The 18,293-nt window shown below is 35.2% G+C and overlaps 2 protein-coding genes across 2 annotated transcripts in view; one reads left to right on the top strand and one right to left on the bottom strand.

Annotated features, from left to right (window-relative positions):
- Nucleotides 1-18,293, bottom strand: part of RhoGAP1A (Rho GTPase activating protein at 1A) — a 60,726-nt gene that overhangs the window by 29,223 nt on the left and 13,210 nt on the right. The window contains exons 5-7 of the mRNA XM_085944255.1: nucleotides 17,099-17,348; nucleotides 16,189-16,330; nucleotides 13,396-13,588 (exon numbers count right to left, since the gene is read on the bottom strand). Of these exons, the coding sequence (XP_085800381.1) occupies nucleotides 13,396-13,588; nucleotides 16,189-16,330; nucleotides 17,099-17,348 (585 nt within the window). The remainder of the gene's footprint in view (nucleotides 1-13,395; nucleotides 13,589-16,188; nucleotides 16,331-17,098; nucleotides 17,349-18,293) is intronic.
- Nucleotides 192-11,515, top strand: LOC147073940 (uncharacterized). The gene is made up of 3 exons (XM_085944257.1): nucleotides 192-484; nucleotides 7,260-7,711; nucleotides 10,607-11,515. Exons 1-3 carry the CDS (start codon nucleotides 409-411, stop codon nucleotides 10,625-10,627), a joined length of 549 nt encoding a protein of 182 aa, XP_085800383.1. The 5' UTR covers nucleotides 192-408; the 3' UTR covers nucleotides 10,628-11,515.

Below are 18,293 nucleotides of genomic sequence, written 5' to 3'. Positions count from 1 at the left end.
ATTGATTTACAAAGTTAGCTATGACTCGATTTAGCTATGACTTGATACCTACATGGAAATGCCTATTAATTAAATTTGCATTATGTAATATCGCCATAACATATTCGACGTGTTGCAGTCGAGACGAGTTTAAATGTGCGACCCGGACAATACTTACTATTATTTTTTTTAATTTTGTGTTCTCCCAACAGCCGTCGAAATAATAATAAAAAATATCCCTAAGACGAAAGCGGGCCCCCATTTCAGACCTCTTTACCATTAATAACGGAGGGCGCCCAAGGTGGCGCAGTTATAAAACAGCATCATTGGACCCCCTTCGGTCAGTCTCGAATCAAACTCCGCAGGGACAAGTGCATCGTCAAGTAGCAATAAATTAATATACGACGATAACAGTTTGAGAGGAAAATAATGAAGTTTTTCCTAGTGTTGACGATCGCGGCGGCGATCGCGATGTGCGCCGCCAAGCCGCAGCAGCTGTCCGCTGGTGAGTTTTTCAATAAAATTAATAAGTAATATTAAATTAATAATATTATTGATAGACGCAAGTGTCCTTAGAATTTACTTAGTAACAGCTGATCGATTTACCTCAATTTATAAGTTAAACCGTTAAGGGTTGATTAAAATTATTCGTGAACATTACAATCTTTATCGTGCTACGTATTAAGCGTTAGTTATAAAGTTATAAGTCAATACCAACAACTTTTCAGTAGACCAATATACTGCAGTGGCGTGCGGTGACTTTTGTTTGTGGGGATGCCTTTCAGAATAAAATATATATACACATAAAAAATACAACTACCATAGTTAAGGTAGACTGTAAAAATCCGATATAAACACACTAAACTTTGTCAGTCACACGTATTTGCTTTTTTTTCAACTAAGTATACAAATTAGAGTGTATGGTTTTTTTCCGACCATGTCCGATCCTAATAGGCTCATATTATGGGCCTCCACAGAGTAGAGGTTTGTATTAACAGATTTTGTTTTTTACGAGAAATGGATGTCAGCCACTTGCTCAACCTATTAGGTCCATACCCTGACTCACACACAAATATGGTTAGTTTATAAAAATCAATTAAACCCTGCCTAAAGCAAACCATAATAGATATTAGGTAAAAAATATTATTCTCTATACATTATCTAAAATTACGCCATTAAAACATAATTTTATATATTCTTAAGAGAGAATATTTTTAATGGCTTGGTTTAGGCATGACAATGAAAACAAATAAGTATGACTGACAAAGTTTCGTGTGCACTATTTATGTCGAATCTCTACAGCCTACCTCCACCCTTCGAAAATGATTAACTACGCCCAACTACGGAAGGCCTATAGCGTGTGGTATTGCAATCTGGCAGTTCTGCCTATTATTCTAGCAATATTTACGTACGTACCTCATATTATTAATATAAAATCGTAGTTGACACTTTATCGATTATATTTGGGGATGCAGGTGCAATTCCGTTGGTCAGGCCATGTCTCAAGCAAGGGAATAAAAGGGCCGAGAGCCGTAGACTGCGGTAGTCCTTAATCCTCAGGCCTCCAGTGCGTACAGCATTGGGCTCTCACCCGTGAGCTCCGGGTTCAACCCAGTGAGGTCACAATATATTTATGTGGTTCAAAATAACCAACACCGTAAAGTAATTTTTTGACTTATCGATAGATATTCTTAGTACGTAACATGATACAAGGTTCCTTCTTTAAGCATCCTATTTAAAGCTCATACCAATTTCATTTTAGCGTAAACATAATTATAAATACGGATGATTGTGGTTGAAATGTTAACTCTACCAGCATTGTAATAAGGATGATTATTAAATATCCACGTTCATGCCTTTAGCCTACTATGCTAACGTGTTCACATAAATATTGAGGTTATATATGGGACGGTTGTTCTGAATCCCGATATGAAACAATTATAGTACCTATTCATCTAAGTTTCCACAGTGAATAATTTTAGGAGTAATATTAAGGAGTATTTTTTTTGTTTTATTCTACTAGCACATAAAAATATTACATTTATAGTGAAAAATGGATTTCGTTATATGTGATGGTCTTTCATTTATTACAAGTATACATCAGTGGCGAAGGGTGGAGGTAGGCTTTTAAGATCACACATAAATAGTGCATTTAATCTTTAATCATTGTCAGTCAAACGTATTTGTTTTCATTGAATTTTGTAGATAGTGTTCGTTAGTTTTTAAAATTCAATTAAAACCTGCCTAATCCAAACCATAGTAGATAATAGTAAAAAAATAATCATTTATATATAAAATATCTAAAACTATACTGTTAAACCATACACAAATTTAGATACTTTATAGATTATATAGATTTTTTATCGATTATGGTTTGGTTAGGCAGGGTTTAATGAATTTAAAAAAAAACTAATCAACACCATCTGCGTGTTTCGACCGTGTTTAGGAAAAAGGGCGTAACCCTCACAGAACAAATTTTACAGGAGGGGCAAAAAACGTTTTTTAATGATTTTGGTTCAATATTAAAAAAAAAAAAAAAAGGCCCATACATTGGGTGCATGATGATTGATGATTTCGTGTAATATCTTTTCGATCTAACAATAATTAAAGAAGTTATTACAAAACAATCATTAAAATTGAAGGTTAATGCTTTTTTCCTTAAATTAAAACTTAATTAAAGCTCAATTTAAACATGAATTTAGATAATAATTTTTCATTTGCGGCTTACTTCCTTTTTACAGAACGTGTATATAGTTGTATACATTGTTAATATCTAATAAAAGCACTTTTCGAAAAATTGAGGGTTACGCCCTTTTTCCTAACAGAGTCGATATATTCTTAATTCAACGAAAACAAATACGTATGTCTGATAAAGTGTGCACAATTTTTATTTGTGGTTTCACCATCTTCAAATTGTATTTTTAGTTCAATGAAAACAAATATGTATAACTAACAGAGTTTAGTATGCACTATATATATCAAATCTGAACAGTCTACCTCCACCCCTCGCCACTGGTATACATACTGTTAACATATTGTGCCAAATATGACTGCAACTTGTTGACAACAGTTTACTTACAAACATTCACGTAATAAACATGTAACTTGTACCATTAATGCAGTATCTACATCATTTTACGTAGAAAATCACGAAATAATGTAGAATTGATTACTGACAATCACCATTAGGTGGAGAAAATGTCTCCGGGCAGATCGATTGGAAAACTTGGGTAATTATTCTTGTCGAAAAGTGAATTATTTTTATCTCGCTTGGCTCATTTGAATACTAATAAACGAGAAGCATTATGGTATCAGCCACGTATCACGCATTATATTTTATAACAATCATATTTCATGAATCACAAACTAGTATTTCGATTATACCTACAATGTATGTACCCGAGAGTCAGTGCATTGTGTGCCGGAAAAAAAAACACTCACGAAAACGCAATTTAAAATATTATTTCACCCATTTGTTGTATGTAGTTTCAATTTCCGCAAAATCATATTATATTATATGACATATAACACACTAGCTCTGAGGTAAAGATTATTATTTAAGCAAGGTGATGGAAATCAGCTCTATTATGTATATCGATGGGTTAATGCAAAGATATCGTATGTTCAGTAGAAACCGAAATTGATTTATCATACATACTACACCCGACTGTATCATACATTTTTTTATGCAGTAAAATTATTGTATGCCCTAATGTGATACTTAGACATTTGAAAATATATTGTCACATTCAAATACATATTATTTACCAGTGGCGAAGGGTGGAGGTAGGCTATTTAGATCCGCCATAAATAGTGCACACTAAACTTTGTCAGTCACACGTAAGAATTGTTTTCATTGAAATAAGACTACAGTTTACAGATGGTGTTGGTTAGTTTTTAAAATTCAATTAAACCCTGCGAAAACCAAACCATAATAGATAATAGTAAAAAAAATACCTGTCAATCTATGGAATATCTAAAATTATACAAAATAACTTTGGATTGTTTATAGATAGAATAATATTTTTTATCTATTATAATTTGGTTTAGACATGGCTTAATGAATTAAAAAAAACAACTAACAATATGTGCAATATGTATTCTTAATCCAACGAAAACAAATAAATATGAATGAAAAAGATTTATGATTTGGTTGGTTTAGGCAGGGTTTAATTGATTTTTTAAAACTAACCAACACCATCTGTAAATTGTAGTCTCAGTTAAATAAAAACAAATACATATGACTAACAAAGTTTAATGTGCACTATTTATGGCGGATCTTAACAGCCTACCTCTACGCTTCGCTACTGGTATTTACTATGTTCATTTCGCATTCGATTTTCTCAAAACATACAACATCTATGGCAACACTAATTCATCGATATTGTTATAGAAATATTCGAATAAACATTTATAATACCACGAAGTGAGGCTAAAGTCTGTAAGAAGAGGCAAAAACATCATTCTGTCATTGAGGGCAGAAATGCCGTGCAATTTCGTAAAATGAAAATGTTGGAGTATGTCATGGATATAAGTCAGAAAAATCAGTAAATTCTACAGGAAAGATATCTGTGTCATTTATTGAATGGGGAAGAATAAGCACTTTCTCAATGATTAGGTACGAGTCAATTGCGAATTCCAATATAAAGTTTTACCAAATATAATATATACTATGGAAGTAATCATTAAATTAAATAATTTTAAATAATCATAGATAAGATATGGAACGAAATATTGTTAAAAAGACGTTTAAAACAATATCTACTCCTATATGGTGTAAAATATGTAAGTATTTAATCATTAAATGTTGATTCGCGTGGTAAGAAAAGATGGGGCATTATAATGACACAAATATTTAACGCCCACGATGGCCGCGCGGCTTAAGCGTCGGCCTATAACGTCGTAGGTTCCAGGATCGTTTTCTGGGTCTGACAAGTGCATATATTGTTTTTCAATTTCAATTTGTGTAAGAGTAGTACGGACATAATAGGTTGAGCAAGTGGCTAACATCCATTTCTCGTGAAAACAAAATTTGTTATACAAAACCTTCACTCTGTGGAGGCCCATATCGTCACTGTTCTGGCAGAAGACACTAATTCGAAAAAATGACATATTGAGATAGTTATACCAAAATGTTCCTTATTTCAAGTTTAACCGTCTGGAAACCTTCTTAATAAATAAACAGTCTTTATTTTAAAGTCATCCTTTTTACGATTACTTAATAAACTCACATGATAGACCATTTCAAACATTTTAACAACTTCAAAGTCAAATTTACTCAAAACTAGTATTCTCCAGTTAGTGTGTTCTGCCAGAACAGAGACGATAAATGATCGTATTAGGATCGGACATGGTAAAAAAAAATTATCCAAAAAAGTTTATTGATTGTTTGAGCTTAGATTCTTAACATACCTCCATTTAAATGTGTATTTTATTTGTACGGTGTCAAAAAATAGAAATATGAATCACCAAATAATGGTGAAGGAAATCAGTGTCAGAATTTCGTTTATGCCTATGTCACAATGGTTGCGTTTTGAATTTAACTAAAAAAAAACAAAATTGATCGTATGCATGATAAAACTATTGAGAAGCGCTGGACGATGACACAAGTGAAATCCAACATGGCTGGATTATACTATCATACTGTTTTCGCGAAAATTACTGTCAACAATATACCATTATAAGTCAGTCGCAGTTCGAATTATTTAGAATTAACCTTATTAATCACGGTATAAAAAATACTATATGATTGGGTACCAAATGGTAGGTACCACGAATCTCCATCAATTAGCGTACAACTGATGCTGGTGGATTTATAAAGCAAATACGCTTCTTCCGAAATACCGGTTTTAAAAATGAGACATTACCGATACATTCGGTTTAACAGGACTGTAAATTTTTTGTCGGGTTACGCGATGTCTGGCTTACTTCCATTAAAGTAAGTGTAAAAGTGCAATAAACTAATAAAACCTTAGATGGAATTATCAGTGGGGCACATAGACATCTAAGATCACTTCATAATACAATTTTATTGAAAGATCATTCAAAGAAGAAAGTGCCAATCATTCAACTACAAAGTATTTGTAAACATCAACATTTGTCTACCATATCTTACCTTTACCTATTTTTAAAGGTTTACATATTATAATAGATAATTTTTCAATGAAATATTAATGTTTTAAAGAGATTTTTATATGTTTATTTATTGGTAGATATATTTTATGAATACCGGTATTCTATAGGAAATACCGAAATACAGGTATTGGTATTTTCATTCGGTGTTGCAATCCCTATATAACAGGGATCGCGAACCAATGGCACGCGAGATAATTTTGCATGGCACGCGAATGATTCATTTTGAAGAGAAAAGAAATGACTACTATATATTATGTATATATAAAAATAATGACGACATAGGCATGTGTATTTTCTTCGGTTTTTCATATTATGTTTACCAATCGATGCGCAAACGGAAACGACGAACTGTTCAAGAATAATCATTACGTTTAATGTAAATTGTAAATAGTATACAATTGCATGGGTCGGTTCCTAGAATCGGGCAATTAAAAATAAAAATATTCAATCAACAAACCTTATGAAATTATTAATTATCGACATTCATTCAAATATAATAACTGCTTGTTATTTTGCCTCAAACATAATCTCTAAAAATGGAAAACCGTTCAGTGATGGAGAATATAATATGAAAGAAGAGCGGTTTAAATGCTTCCACGATCTCTTTGAGAATTTTGAAAACAAGGAGAAGATATTCAAATAATAAAAGTTTTGCTTTCGGCTAGAAATACGGTGAAAGATAGAATATCAAGAACTCAATTGTACTGTTTAAACTTTTATATTATATATTATAGAATTCATAAAAACTGTTTTTTTAGAAAACTATCAAAAACCTTTGTTTCGCCATTAAAAACTGCTTGACACGTCAGTCAAAAAATATTATTTGGGAAATTTTGGCACGCGTACGTAAAAAGGTTCGCCATTCCTGCTATATACAATAGGTATAAGCTTATACTAATTTTAGACAGTAATTTTGTAACATGGGGTCAATCGTATCAATAGACTGTATCGACTATTCGAATCGGTTCTGACTTGAATATTTTCCACCATATACATTCCTAGACGGAGCATATGGGCACCACAATCTGAGCTATGTATAAATTCTCGGTTTAACATGTATACCTAATCTTGGGTCAAACACTTTCCAGCGCTTCTCAACACCATTACTCATTTCATTATTCATCTGACTAACAATCCCATTCTAGATGTTAAGAAAGACGACGACAGTAAGGGCTTCGCGACGTCGCTCTGGGAGTGGTTAATATCCCCGTTCGTAGGCTGGGGATCCGTGGTGGAAGAACCGGACGAGACACCGACTGCTATACCGATAACCATCAACGACCCGGAACACCAGCCGCCCATAAACAACAACAAGACTTCCAGAATGGAAAAAGACCACGAGGAACCGAAAGTGACGGTCACATGCGACGAACAGAAGTGCACGACGGTGTACTGCATGCCAGGCGGAAACTGCACCAAGCAGACTTGCAGTATATACGACACCAATATGAAGGGGGAGTGCCAACAGTTTGCTCATCTTCAGATGTCGACGATAAAAGATGAGAAGGCGGATGGTAAAATAAGTACGGCTAGTATGGCAGCCGCTTTACACGCTGGCGTCACAGAAAAAGTTCTCGCAAATGATAATAATAAACAGGCATGTTTTATTTTATCCGTTATGTCTAGTCCAGACCACTGTACATGAACAATGTTTTCCATCCGCGACAGAATATAAAAATACATTCACATTTGTATCAGAACATATTAAATGTTCGTAAAAAGTTTCTATATGTACCTACAACGTTTATTTAATCGCTCATGACATGTATATCGGCCTGGACTATGTATAATATTATATTATTCTCCACAACTTCTTGGTCTCGTCTACGAGATACATATTATTCTATTATAAAGATGAGAATATACTGAGATTGGGAAATAATAGTGAAATGACGAGAAATCAAGTGTTATCATAGAATGTACGATTAAAATCGATTCATTATACTTTTTTTAAATTTTCCATAAAACGAGCCATTTTATAGTATTTCCAAGAGATTTGTTCCAATATCTGTTTTGACATACATGACGATTTAAAAAAATACATCAGTAGATACCTACATATTCAAAATACGTAAGAATTGATACTAATATAATTTAAATACATAATCTGGCTAAAAAGGTAATAAGTATTTTCTTTAAACTTTTTGCATTTGTCATTGATACCTAGATACCTACTAGAATCTATTTTAATTTAATTTATTTGCAATCAAAATTAGTATATTTTTATTTTAAAAGTTATGTAATAGTACCACTGAATTTTGGCGTGAAACTTTGTACACGGTTTATACACTAGAGATGGTCATGGTCTCTCAGTTCTAGGCCGCGGTTGACTCCCAGCATGTTCAATGTGGAGAAATGAACTATTTTCCGACTTCACATATAATTCCAATGGCTATATTTTGAGAGTTATTTATAGCTTAGAAACCATCATCAGAACATTCTGTCCGAAATCAGTGACTCTATCTATAATAGTATTCCCAACAAGTAACAAAAAATGTTTATTAAGTATAATCATTTCTTTCTTCTTTCAATTTTTAAATAATAATATAGTATTTTAAACATGAAATAATTGTGTATAATACATGTTTCATGCTCTTAGATGATCATTGTCAAGTGAGTTCTTTCTTTTTTACTTTCAACAATGACGCTACTAACCGAATAATGCTTCCATTCACAGTGCAGTAGTTTGCTTTGCTATCATATTATCACCTAACGCTTTTCACCAACATTTCACATTACTGTAGTACCTAGTCTACTCATAAAACATGAGATCACGTGAATAAAAATAAATGTTTATTTTTCGAGTTCAATTTCAATTTGTATGCGTACATTATAAGTTACAAGCAAATAATGGTTTGAAACCAACGAATAAAAAAGAAAGGAAGGAACATACTGATACATTGCAGTATAAAAACAGGCAACCAAATTCACCATTTTGGAAAGCGATGATTTTGCGTAAAAACAAATATCACGTGGTCTGTACGTGTGCGTAAACCTCTTATGTGTTTGTAATTTTGTGTATCACGCAATGTCGGCCATATTTGCCGGCCTTTCTGATTGCCGTGATTTGTACATAAATTATGCTCATTCCTTCTTTATTTTAATTCATAGTATGAAACAAACTTTTATTCATTAATTCTACAATATTTGAGTTTGAGTAATACAGGTGTTTCGGGCTATAAACCCATCCTCGAAGTGGTCTATGACAACTAACTATAAAGATTAAAACAACAAACGTTCATACTCAGATAGTCATGTTAGAATAAGAGGGTGTATTATTTTAATATCTACTCTCCTTCTCCTTCACAACAGTGGCATAATCATGATAATTTGTTTAATATATTATAAGACTTATTTTTATTCTCATGACGATTTCGGGCTATGGGTAGTTTTTCATATTGGTAAATTAGTTTTAGTTAAATAGAACCATAAAATATGTTAATGTACCATCGTTATTTAAATAGATGAACAATCACATAAAATTGAAAATGACAATGCAAGTGAGTAACGAAACGAAGAGCTTCAACAATGTGCTGCCATTTTTTTTTCAACAGAGAATATTAAATTTCTAATTGATTTGACATTCAGTACTATTCCATATTATAATATGTAGGTCCAATTTCGTATTTATTATATAATTACCCATTTATAAAAATACTGAATTTAGTAAAATGGATATAATCTATATAAAAAAAATTCAACACTAAATATTCCAATAACTGGGCAGTTCTGTACTTATGAATGATGTCATTTTTATTATTTAGTACTAGTGGGACCCTGTCCCTCTGTTTTAAGTAACCGGGGTATACGGAAAGTAGCGGAAAGGGCTTTTTAAGCAGAACAGAAAAATATTGAAGATTTTAGCTTTTCCTCTCTATAATATTATAGAGTAAATTTTAATATAAAACAGTACTTTGTGCAATTCAATAATTAATACATACCCTGTCAAGATCTCTTAATATGTTAATTACCAATATAAACGATAAGTAGGCAACTATATTTTCTAACATTCGTATATTTACCATAACGCACCGTGAGAGTAAAACCAAGACATGTGCAAAAGACATATTTCGGAGATATTAGGGTTTGAAGTCTTCATTTTGTCAGGACAAATAGAGTTTCTAAAATAAAACCATAATATTTGGTTTATATCTACATTATATTGTCATGTTATTTCAGTTACTTCACTTTTACATTATCAAGTTCATGACTTTTGCAGTTGTTTCACATTTAATCTCGAAATTGAAAAATTTGCACATGTCTTGGTTTCAAACTCACGGTGCGATAAGTGAATGCAACAAGTGCTTGATGATGCCGAAAAGCGAAACCTGTCTAAAACTTATAAATCTTAAATCAATTCAAATTCTATCAAGTATATTCTATTAGCATGAATATTCTATTTATTTGACCTATTTTGACCACTTTTTATTGTATGGTAGTCGCTAAAAAGAATGAATGGAGAAATTACAATGTACAATTGTATGATTTGCAGGACAAGTCACCTCCCCTGTAAACTACCGGACGGAAGCGGAGAAGCTATTGCGCGACCTGGACTTCCCGGCGCCTAACTTCTTCAACATACTAGGTAGCTACCTCACTGGTTTAACGAAAAATATCTACAATACCCTCAAGTCCGATTGCTTTGGCAACCGCTGCACCTATACCACGTGCTCACCCGACGGCATTTGCAGCACTCGCATGTGCGTCGTCGATTTCATGCGACGCATCCAGGACTGCTATGATGTCCCACCGCTCGTCCCGGAACCCCTCATCCCCCTGGGCCTCTCCCCCTTGGCCATCATCCCGGACATTCCTCTGATTCCGCTGCGGCCGATGGCGATCAGACCTCCGCTAGACTCGGTGCAAACGCTTCCGTTGAACCTACCAAGCCTGCCAATTAATGTTCATGAAATTCCGACAGACGGGAAGCCGGACGTCCAGCATTCGTCGTCCAGCGTTTTCCACTCCGAATCGCACGGCCCTGAATACGCGGTCACCCAAACGAGGTTCTCGACGGAAGACAACGAGGGGACCAAAACCAGGGCGAGTGCCATCACTTGCAAGGACGGCTCGTGTATCCACAGGGACTGCGTCGACGGCAAGTGCACCGAGAAAAAGTGCAATCTGGAGGCCAAGGAGTGTGTGCCCATCGAGACCAAACCCGAAGACAAGGACTCCAAGAAATCAAAGTAACCTAACTAATAAGACCTCTAATTTTGGTTTCTTAAAGGTGTAACATTATTTACAACTTGAAATTTTTAATGTCACATTATTTCTGGATGTTACTTGTAAAACAATGAATTTAATAACAAAAATATACAGACTACTTTTGTAATATGTAATTTTATATGTACCTACTTATTATGTATATTTGTATGCAATAAAGGTGCTTCTCTGAGTCCAAGGCGGCTTTTTTTCAATCAAAGTTTCCAAATAATTCAGTTGAACATCAATGAGAAATCGATTGAATCAGTCGGAGTGGACAGAGTGTAAGAGCCGAGCCACACCGGGCGACTCTGGTCTCGAGACCAGTCGCCGAAACCAGACCGATGTATGCAATTATATGGAACATGCCACACCTGGTCGCCCAGTAGTCGCGCAAGCACGCATACATCGGTCTGGTCTCGGTGACTGGTCTCAAGACCAGATTCGCCCGGTGTGGCTCGGCTCTAAGGAATCACTTGGGAGACCAGAGCTAATAATAGACTATTGAGTCATAATAACGGTAAATAGATAAGTAGTCCATCTTTTTTTTCTTTTGACCATGTCCGATCCTAATAGGATCATATGGACCTCCACAGAGTGGAGGTTTGTATTAACAGATTTTTATTTTTACGAGAAATGGATGTCAGCCACTTGCTCAACCTATTAGGTCCGTACTCTGACTCATACACAAATTGAAAAACAATTTGTGTACTTGCCAGACCCAGGATTCGAACCTGGGACCCTCGACACTATAGACCGGCCCTTAAGCCACGCGGCCATCGTGGGTGTATAAGTATAAGTAGTCCATAGTGGCATAAAATCCGAATTGTAGAATTTTATACAGTGTCATTAATAAAGTAATTTTTTAACATTATGATTTTTTGAGATTACAGTACAGTCACTATAGTACAGGAACATATTTCTTCTTCCGACCATGTCCGATCCTAATAGGATCATATGGGCCTCCACTGAGTAGAGGTTTGTATTAACAGATTTTTTTTACGAGAAATGGATGTCAGCCACTTGCTCAACCTATTAGGTCCATACCCTGACTAACACACATATTGAAAAACAATATGTGTACTTGCCAGACCCAGGATTCGAACCTGGGACCTACGGCATGATAGTCCAACGCTTATGCCTCAATCCAACATAATTATAGTATTTTACATTTGTCGGGTAACACTGATTATAGGTCACATTTGAGTATTTTTTAGAAGACACTTCTGAGATTATAACAATAGCACACGTTGAATGCCACTAATCTATTATTCATCACGTAAAATTGTTGACACACTCTTTATCATTGATTAATCTTTTATAATCGGCATAGAGACATCTAGCGGTAAAAAGTAGCACTATTCACTATGCAGAAAAAAGAAATGTCAGCCCACAATCCAAATTAATAGAAAACTAAAACTAAAAGAAGCTAAACGAAAAGTTGCAGGTGTTTCAAAATAAAAAACGTGATACCTATGTACTACCTACCCAATAATAATATAGAAAAAGATTGCAGCAGACATTAAACCTATGTATATTAACAAATGTTGGCCCCAACGTGATATAAACATGTAACCTTCTGACAATATTGTGCTTTGTCGCAAACACATCAAATTTCGGCATCTTGACTTACGTTCACGAATTTATGGACGTATGCATTTGGATGAGCCAATAATATCTTCTAAAATGCCCTATTTTGACAGTATGAAAGTGTGTGATACAGACAAATATAATATAATATAATGTAACTCAATTTCGGAAAGCCGTTAATTAGATATGTCCGAGAAATTAATAATTGTCCACCATTTTCCAAGATGGCGGCTGTAGCACACCACGTAAAGTGTTGATTTATCACTAAACTATAATGGCATTAGAATAAAAGAATAATATAAATAAAGACACAACATAATATTTTGCTTGTATTATTACCGATATTTTTTTGCAGGAATGGAAAAGACCAGCAGTTATTTTGTATCTTTTTCTTTTCTCCCATAAATATCACAAGGACATATTATTTCAATAAGACCATATTATAAATTGATATCATAAACCCGAATGGCATCAGAATAACCCTACCTGATGTTGAAATTTGCGGGGGGTGAGCGGTGTGTTGGACCCGGCCAGAGAGTGGGACGCCTCCGTGTCTACGCTGATGCTCCTCAGCAGGAGTGGCGCGTCTACGTCGACATCGAGGGTACTGGAGCCGTCAATCTCACCGTCACTGTCCGCCGACCCACTACGCTGGGTGTCGACGGTTCCTGCTCCATGTCTATGGAGAAAAGTATATATTATATATCAAATACGTTGAAGAAAACCTTCTTTACTAGACAGAGCCTGGATATGATATAAAAGTGAAATTGAAAGAAGGCCTCATAGACTACTGTTTAAATTAGCTGCAATTCACTTATTCATTTGTGGTAAGCTTCACCTTTCATCTGCATCTATCAAAAATCACAAGAATTTCAACACAATTCATTGAAACAATCAATTCCATACATTGTTGCGCCCATTTCATAATGTTGTTTTAACTATAAATGGTAATACAATGACACGCAGCGACAATAAGAAAAAGGCGGTCCTCGTAGTCCAGGATGTAAGGCACTGGCTTCTCACCCATTAGCTCCAGGTAACACGTATCATTTATATATATAAACAAGCTGCCGTGTTTCAATTCAACCCGCCAATTCAAAAAATATTAATTTTGGTACTAGAGACAGACAAGTTTAACGTGAGGCTCCTCTGCATAGCTGCCACGTTGACGTGGAGCCTCTAGTTAAACGTGTCGGTCACTACTTAAATTTACTAAATCAACGAGTGATAATATTTCCGCTTATAAAGTCGTGGGTGGGCATCAGGTTCAGGTTCCGGGTCTGGAAAATTCACATTATATTTGCTATAGTGTGCTTGGATCCGCACTTGATAGGTTGAGTAAGTAACTAACCCCCCATTTCTTGTATAAAAATCTGTTAAGAAGCGACCAAAATTCACAGATCGGATACGACTCACCGTCAGTAGAAACATAAAGGCCTTTCAATACTGTCAGCCAGTAGCGAAGGGTGGAGGTAGGTTATTAAGATCCGCCGTAAATAGTGCACATTAAACTTTGTTAGTCATACGTATTTGTTTTTATTGACCCTAGACTACAATTTACAGATGGTATTGGTTAGTTTTTAAAAATCAATTAAAATTTGCCTAACCCAGACCATAATAGTTTTGATATACTTTGGGCCATACGACAAAATTGTGCACACTTTTTCATTCATACTTATTTGTTTTTGTTGGATTAAGAATATATATTGCACACATAAATGTTGGTTCATTTTTTTTAAATCCATTAAGCCCTGCCTAACCAAACTATAATAGATAAAAAATATTATTCTATCTATAAAATATCCAAAGTTATGTATGATTTAATTGCATAATTTTAGATATTTTATAGATAGACATGTATTTTTTTATTATTATCTATTATGGCTTGGTTCGCAGGGTTTAATTGAATTTTAAAAACTAACTAACACCATCCGTAAATTATATTCTTATTTCAATGAAAACAATTACGTATTTTCTATTATTTTGTTAACTCATGATGGAACTGCATTGTATTGTTGTTTAATTTAATAAAACAACAATACAATTACGTATGATTGACAAAGTTTAGTGTGCACTATTTATGGCGAATCTATCTCCACCCTTCGCCACCGCTGTCAGCTACTCGGATGACAGAATGTAATAATCGCTGGAGAGACATTTCAAGACGGAATGTTGGCATCTAAATTGCAGTACAAATCGCCAACGCTTCAAGACGTTGAGCGACTTACAGAGGTTGCGTAAATAAGAGAGCCTTCTCCTACCCATGTCTCTACACCTTCTACCTTCGCCTGCAGTAGTAAATCATACTTCTCATTGCGGTAAATAGTATATGACTCAAGCTGTGGGAGACACGAAAACGAACAAAGAAGAGTCTGTAGAGGTTTACACAACTCTACAACTGACGTATTATTGTCTATGCTCATTTACATACTCCGCGTAACATTCAACCTAAATTCAAATTATAATGTAAACCTTCCAACTCAGCATAAAACCAATGTGATAGTCCTTTATTAGTGCCGTGTTTATCCAATCTTTATTAATACAATATAAAATCAAGAAAATACCACAACTGTGTATTATTCATCACTACCCGAATTTACCATATCACGCACACCCAACGCAACCTTCCAGACCAGATATTAATAACATCGAGGACTAATATGCATTTACATATTACCCCCGATAAGTCACATAGTTATATAATGTTTGAGGCTTTCACGGTTGTTTTTTATCGTAGTATATTCTTGGGTTTTCACCGTGTCTCCTTCTTCCTTCTTTACTCGACGTTTCACATTACACGATGTCGGCAATTGCCGAGCACTCGATGGATACAGGGCACAAATTTGACTTTGAGACCAAGATATTGGGTCGGAATAAAGGATATTTCGCACGATTGGTAAAGGAGGCCATTGAAATCCACAGAAACCCTGAAAATATCAATAGGGATGATGGATTACGGTTAAAAACATCATGGCTTCCGGCACTATCAGCAAAATCTAATATTCGAGCCAGTATCCCCGGTCGTAATGATCGACAGATTACTCTGAGCAACGTTTGCTCTTAGATAATCGGATTCAATTTGACATTCTTAGAGCAACGTTTACATTCACATACATACACTACATTTCATCATAAAACATATCTCTTGATAATGGCCTCTGCAACGAGCCCGAAACGTCGAGTAAAGAAGGAAGAAGGAGACACGGTGAAAACCCAAGAATATACTACGATAGTCACATAGTTAATTGCCAAGTGTACAAGATGAAGAAGTTGACTTACTGTATGAAATAATCGATGTTAACATAGTTCGAGCTGTTTCCCGGGGATTCGGGAGGGTCTGCGTGAGCTAACGGCGCTCTAGCGGCCAGGGGTAGTGTACTCGCGTTACTCGCTGCATCTTCCGCACTCAGGTTGGCAGCACCTGACAAACAGAACATCAATTGAGTCTCACCATTTTATCGTTTTCATTGTGGATTTCATCATTTCGATTGTGAACTTGTCGGAAGCATACTTACAAAAAAAAAAATGAATTACTCTTTTTATTTTTATTTTTACACAGAACCGTATTCATTGTTACGTCCACAGAACAGATTAATAATATAGAAATGTAAAAGCCAGTCGCCATGGTCTAGGCATTGGAGCCAGACTTGGTTTATTATTTTATGGCAGTGAGGACATAAATCACCAAGTGTCTTGAAATAATACCAATATTGAACGTCCATTTTATTTACGTGACAAATTTCAATGTACCTACCTATATTATGACGTGACTAATGAAAATAACATATTCTTCAACACGTGTTTAAGTTTATCCCATATTTATTCACACTCGAGATTTTAAACTTGTTACATACCTCACCCAGAAGGCAAGCCACTTCCCATAATTGTTGTGTTCCCTGGTAATAGGGATTGCAATACCGAATGAAAATACTAATACCAGTATCTCGGTATATTTCCATGAACAGAAATCAGAAGTTTAGTATGACACATGATTCTAAACCGTATACGGTTTCAGTCTATGGGTGGCATCCTATGCACGTGTAAACGGGCTATAAAGCAACAACCGCGACAGGTGACAATGACAGAAATACCTAACATTGGTAGTATACATACTACTACCATATCAACGATAAGTAGTGTCAAATCACAAGTGTCGCCACGATTTAACTGCTACCTTAAGGTTTCTTACCAGCTTGAATGTAGACATATTCTCCATCGTTGGCGTCGAGCGGAACGCTGTCATAGTACGGCTCATCCTTGTCCTCCTCCAGAGTGACGGCGGCGGGGATACTCTCCAGCGAGAGGGGGGCGGACTTAACGCTGTCCGTGCCCTCCACCTCTTCCAGCGAGTCGGAGGCAGCTGCCACCGATAAGGGGGTGCCCGCACCTCCTCTCTTGCGCTCTGACGACAACGAGTTTATCGATTCGAACGATTTTACCTGGAAAGAAAAATGGATGTTAATTTAGCAATCTATGTTACAGCTTTAGTTAGATTAAGAGAGATCAGGTCAAACGCGTCTGGATATTTGTATGTGTTTTTCACAGCGAGATGTGATTTTGGAAATAGATGGCCACATAGAATTGAGATCAAATTCATGTCTAAATACAAGACTTTAAAAATAATATGTAATAAAAACCACTAGAATACAAGGAAGACAGAAGAAAATAGGTAGGTAAGTAAATTAGAAATACAATCATACCGTATAATTTATATAAAATTCCAATAGTTGCTCGTAAGTAATAAGTTTTACCACTAATGCAATCAATATCAAATTAATGTTCTAATTATTGGATCTAATGAAATTCGAACACCACTGTCTGCAATGTTTCACGAACACGTACCTTTTTGATCTCAATACTATATGGCCTTCTATTTCCGGTAAAACTAAGTGCACTTAGCACGTAGCACAGTGAACTATGATACGGTAAAATTTAACGCTTATAATTTAAATATAGCCATATGGCACTACGGGAAGATTTCACTAAATTGGGAATCGGATTTGTCTTGGTTCCCTAATGAACTGACATAAGAATGACGAGACGACAAAGGCACATCAGCAAACAAATGCTACATTGGTCTTTCATCAATGAACTAAAAGCACGCTTCACAAAACATTTGAAAAGCCAGTGCTGATCTACACCTTGCAAACCAGGATATGAATAAGCCTGAGGCTTATGTGGTTGTGTTGGAGATGGAACCAACCAAAAGAGAACCACTTTTTAGTGGTGGCTTAAAATCCATATCAACCACAAAGAACCAATCATAGCACAGGCTCAATACAAAAAAGATTTCGAATAAGAAATACTTTTGTAACTTTTATTACGTCGAAGGAAGCGGTGTCATCGGAATAGAATTTTTTGTTTTAAAAGAGAATACAATGAGC

The sequence above is a fragment of the Rhyacophila brunnea genome, unplaced genomic scaffold (genome assembly GCF_057557595.1).
Source record: "Rhyacophila brunnea isolate RB1 unplaced genomic scaffold, BYU_Rbru_1.0 scaffold_17, whole genome shotgun sequence".
In the NCBI taxonomy this organism is placed as follows: Eukaryota; Metazoa; Arthropoda; class Insecta; order Trichoptera; family Rhyacophilidae; genus Rhyacophila; species Rhyacophila brunnea.
Note: the sequence above shows the minus strand (reverse complement) of the source record. Positions and strands in the feature narration are given on the sequence as shown.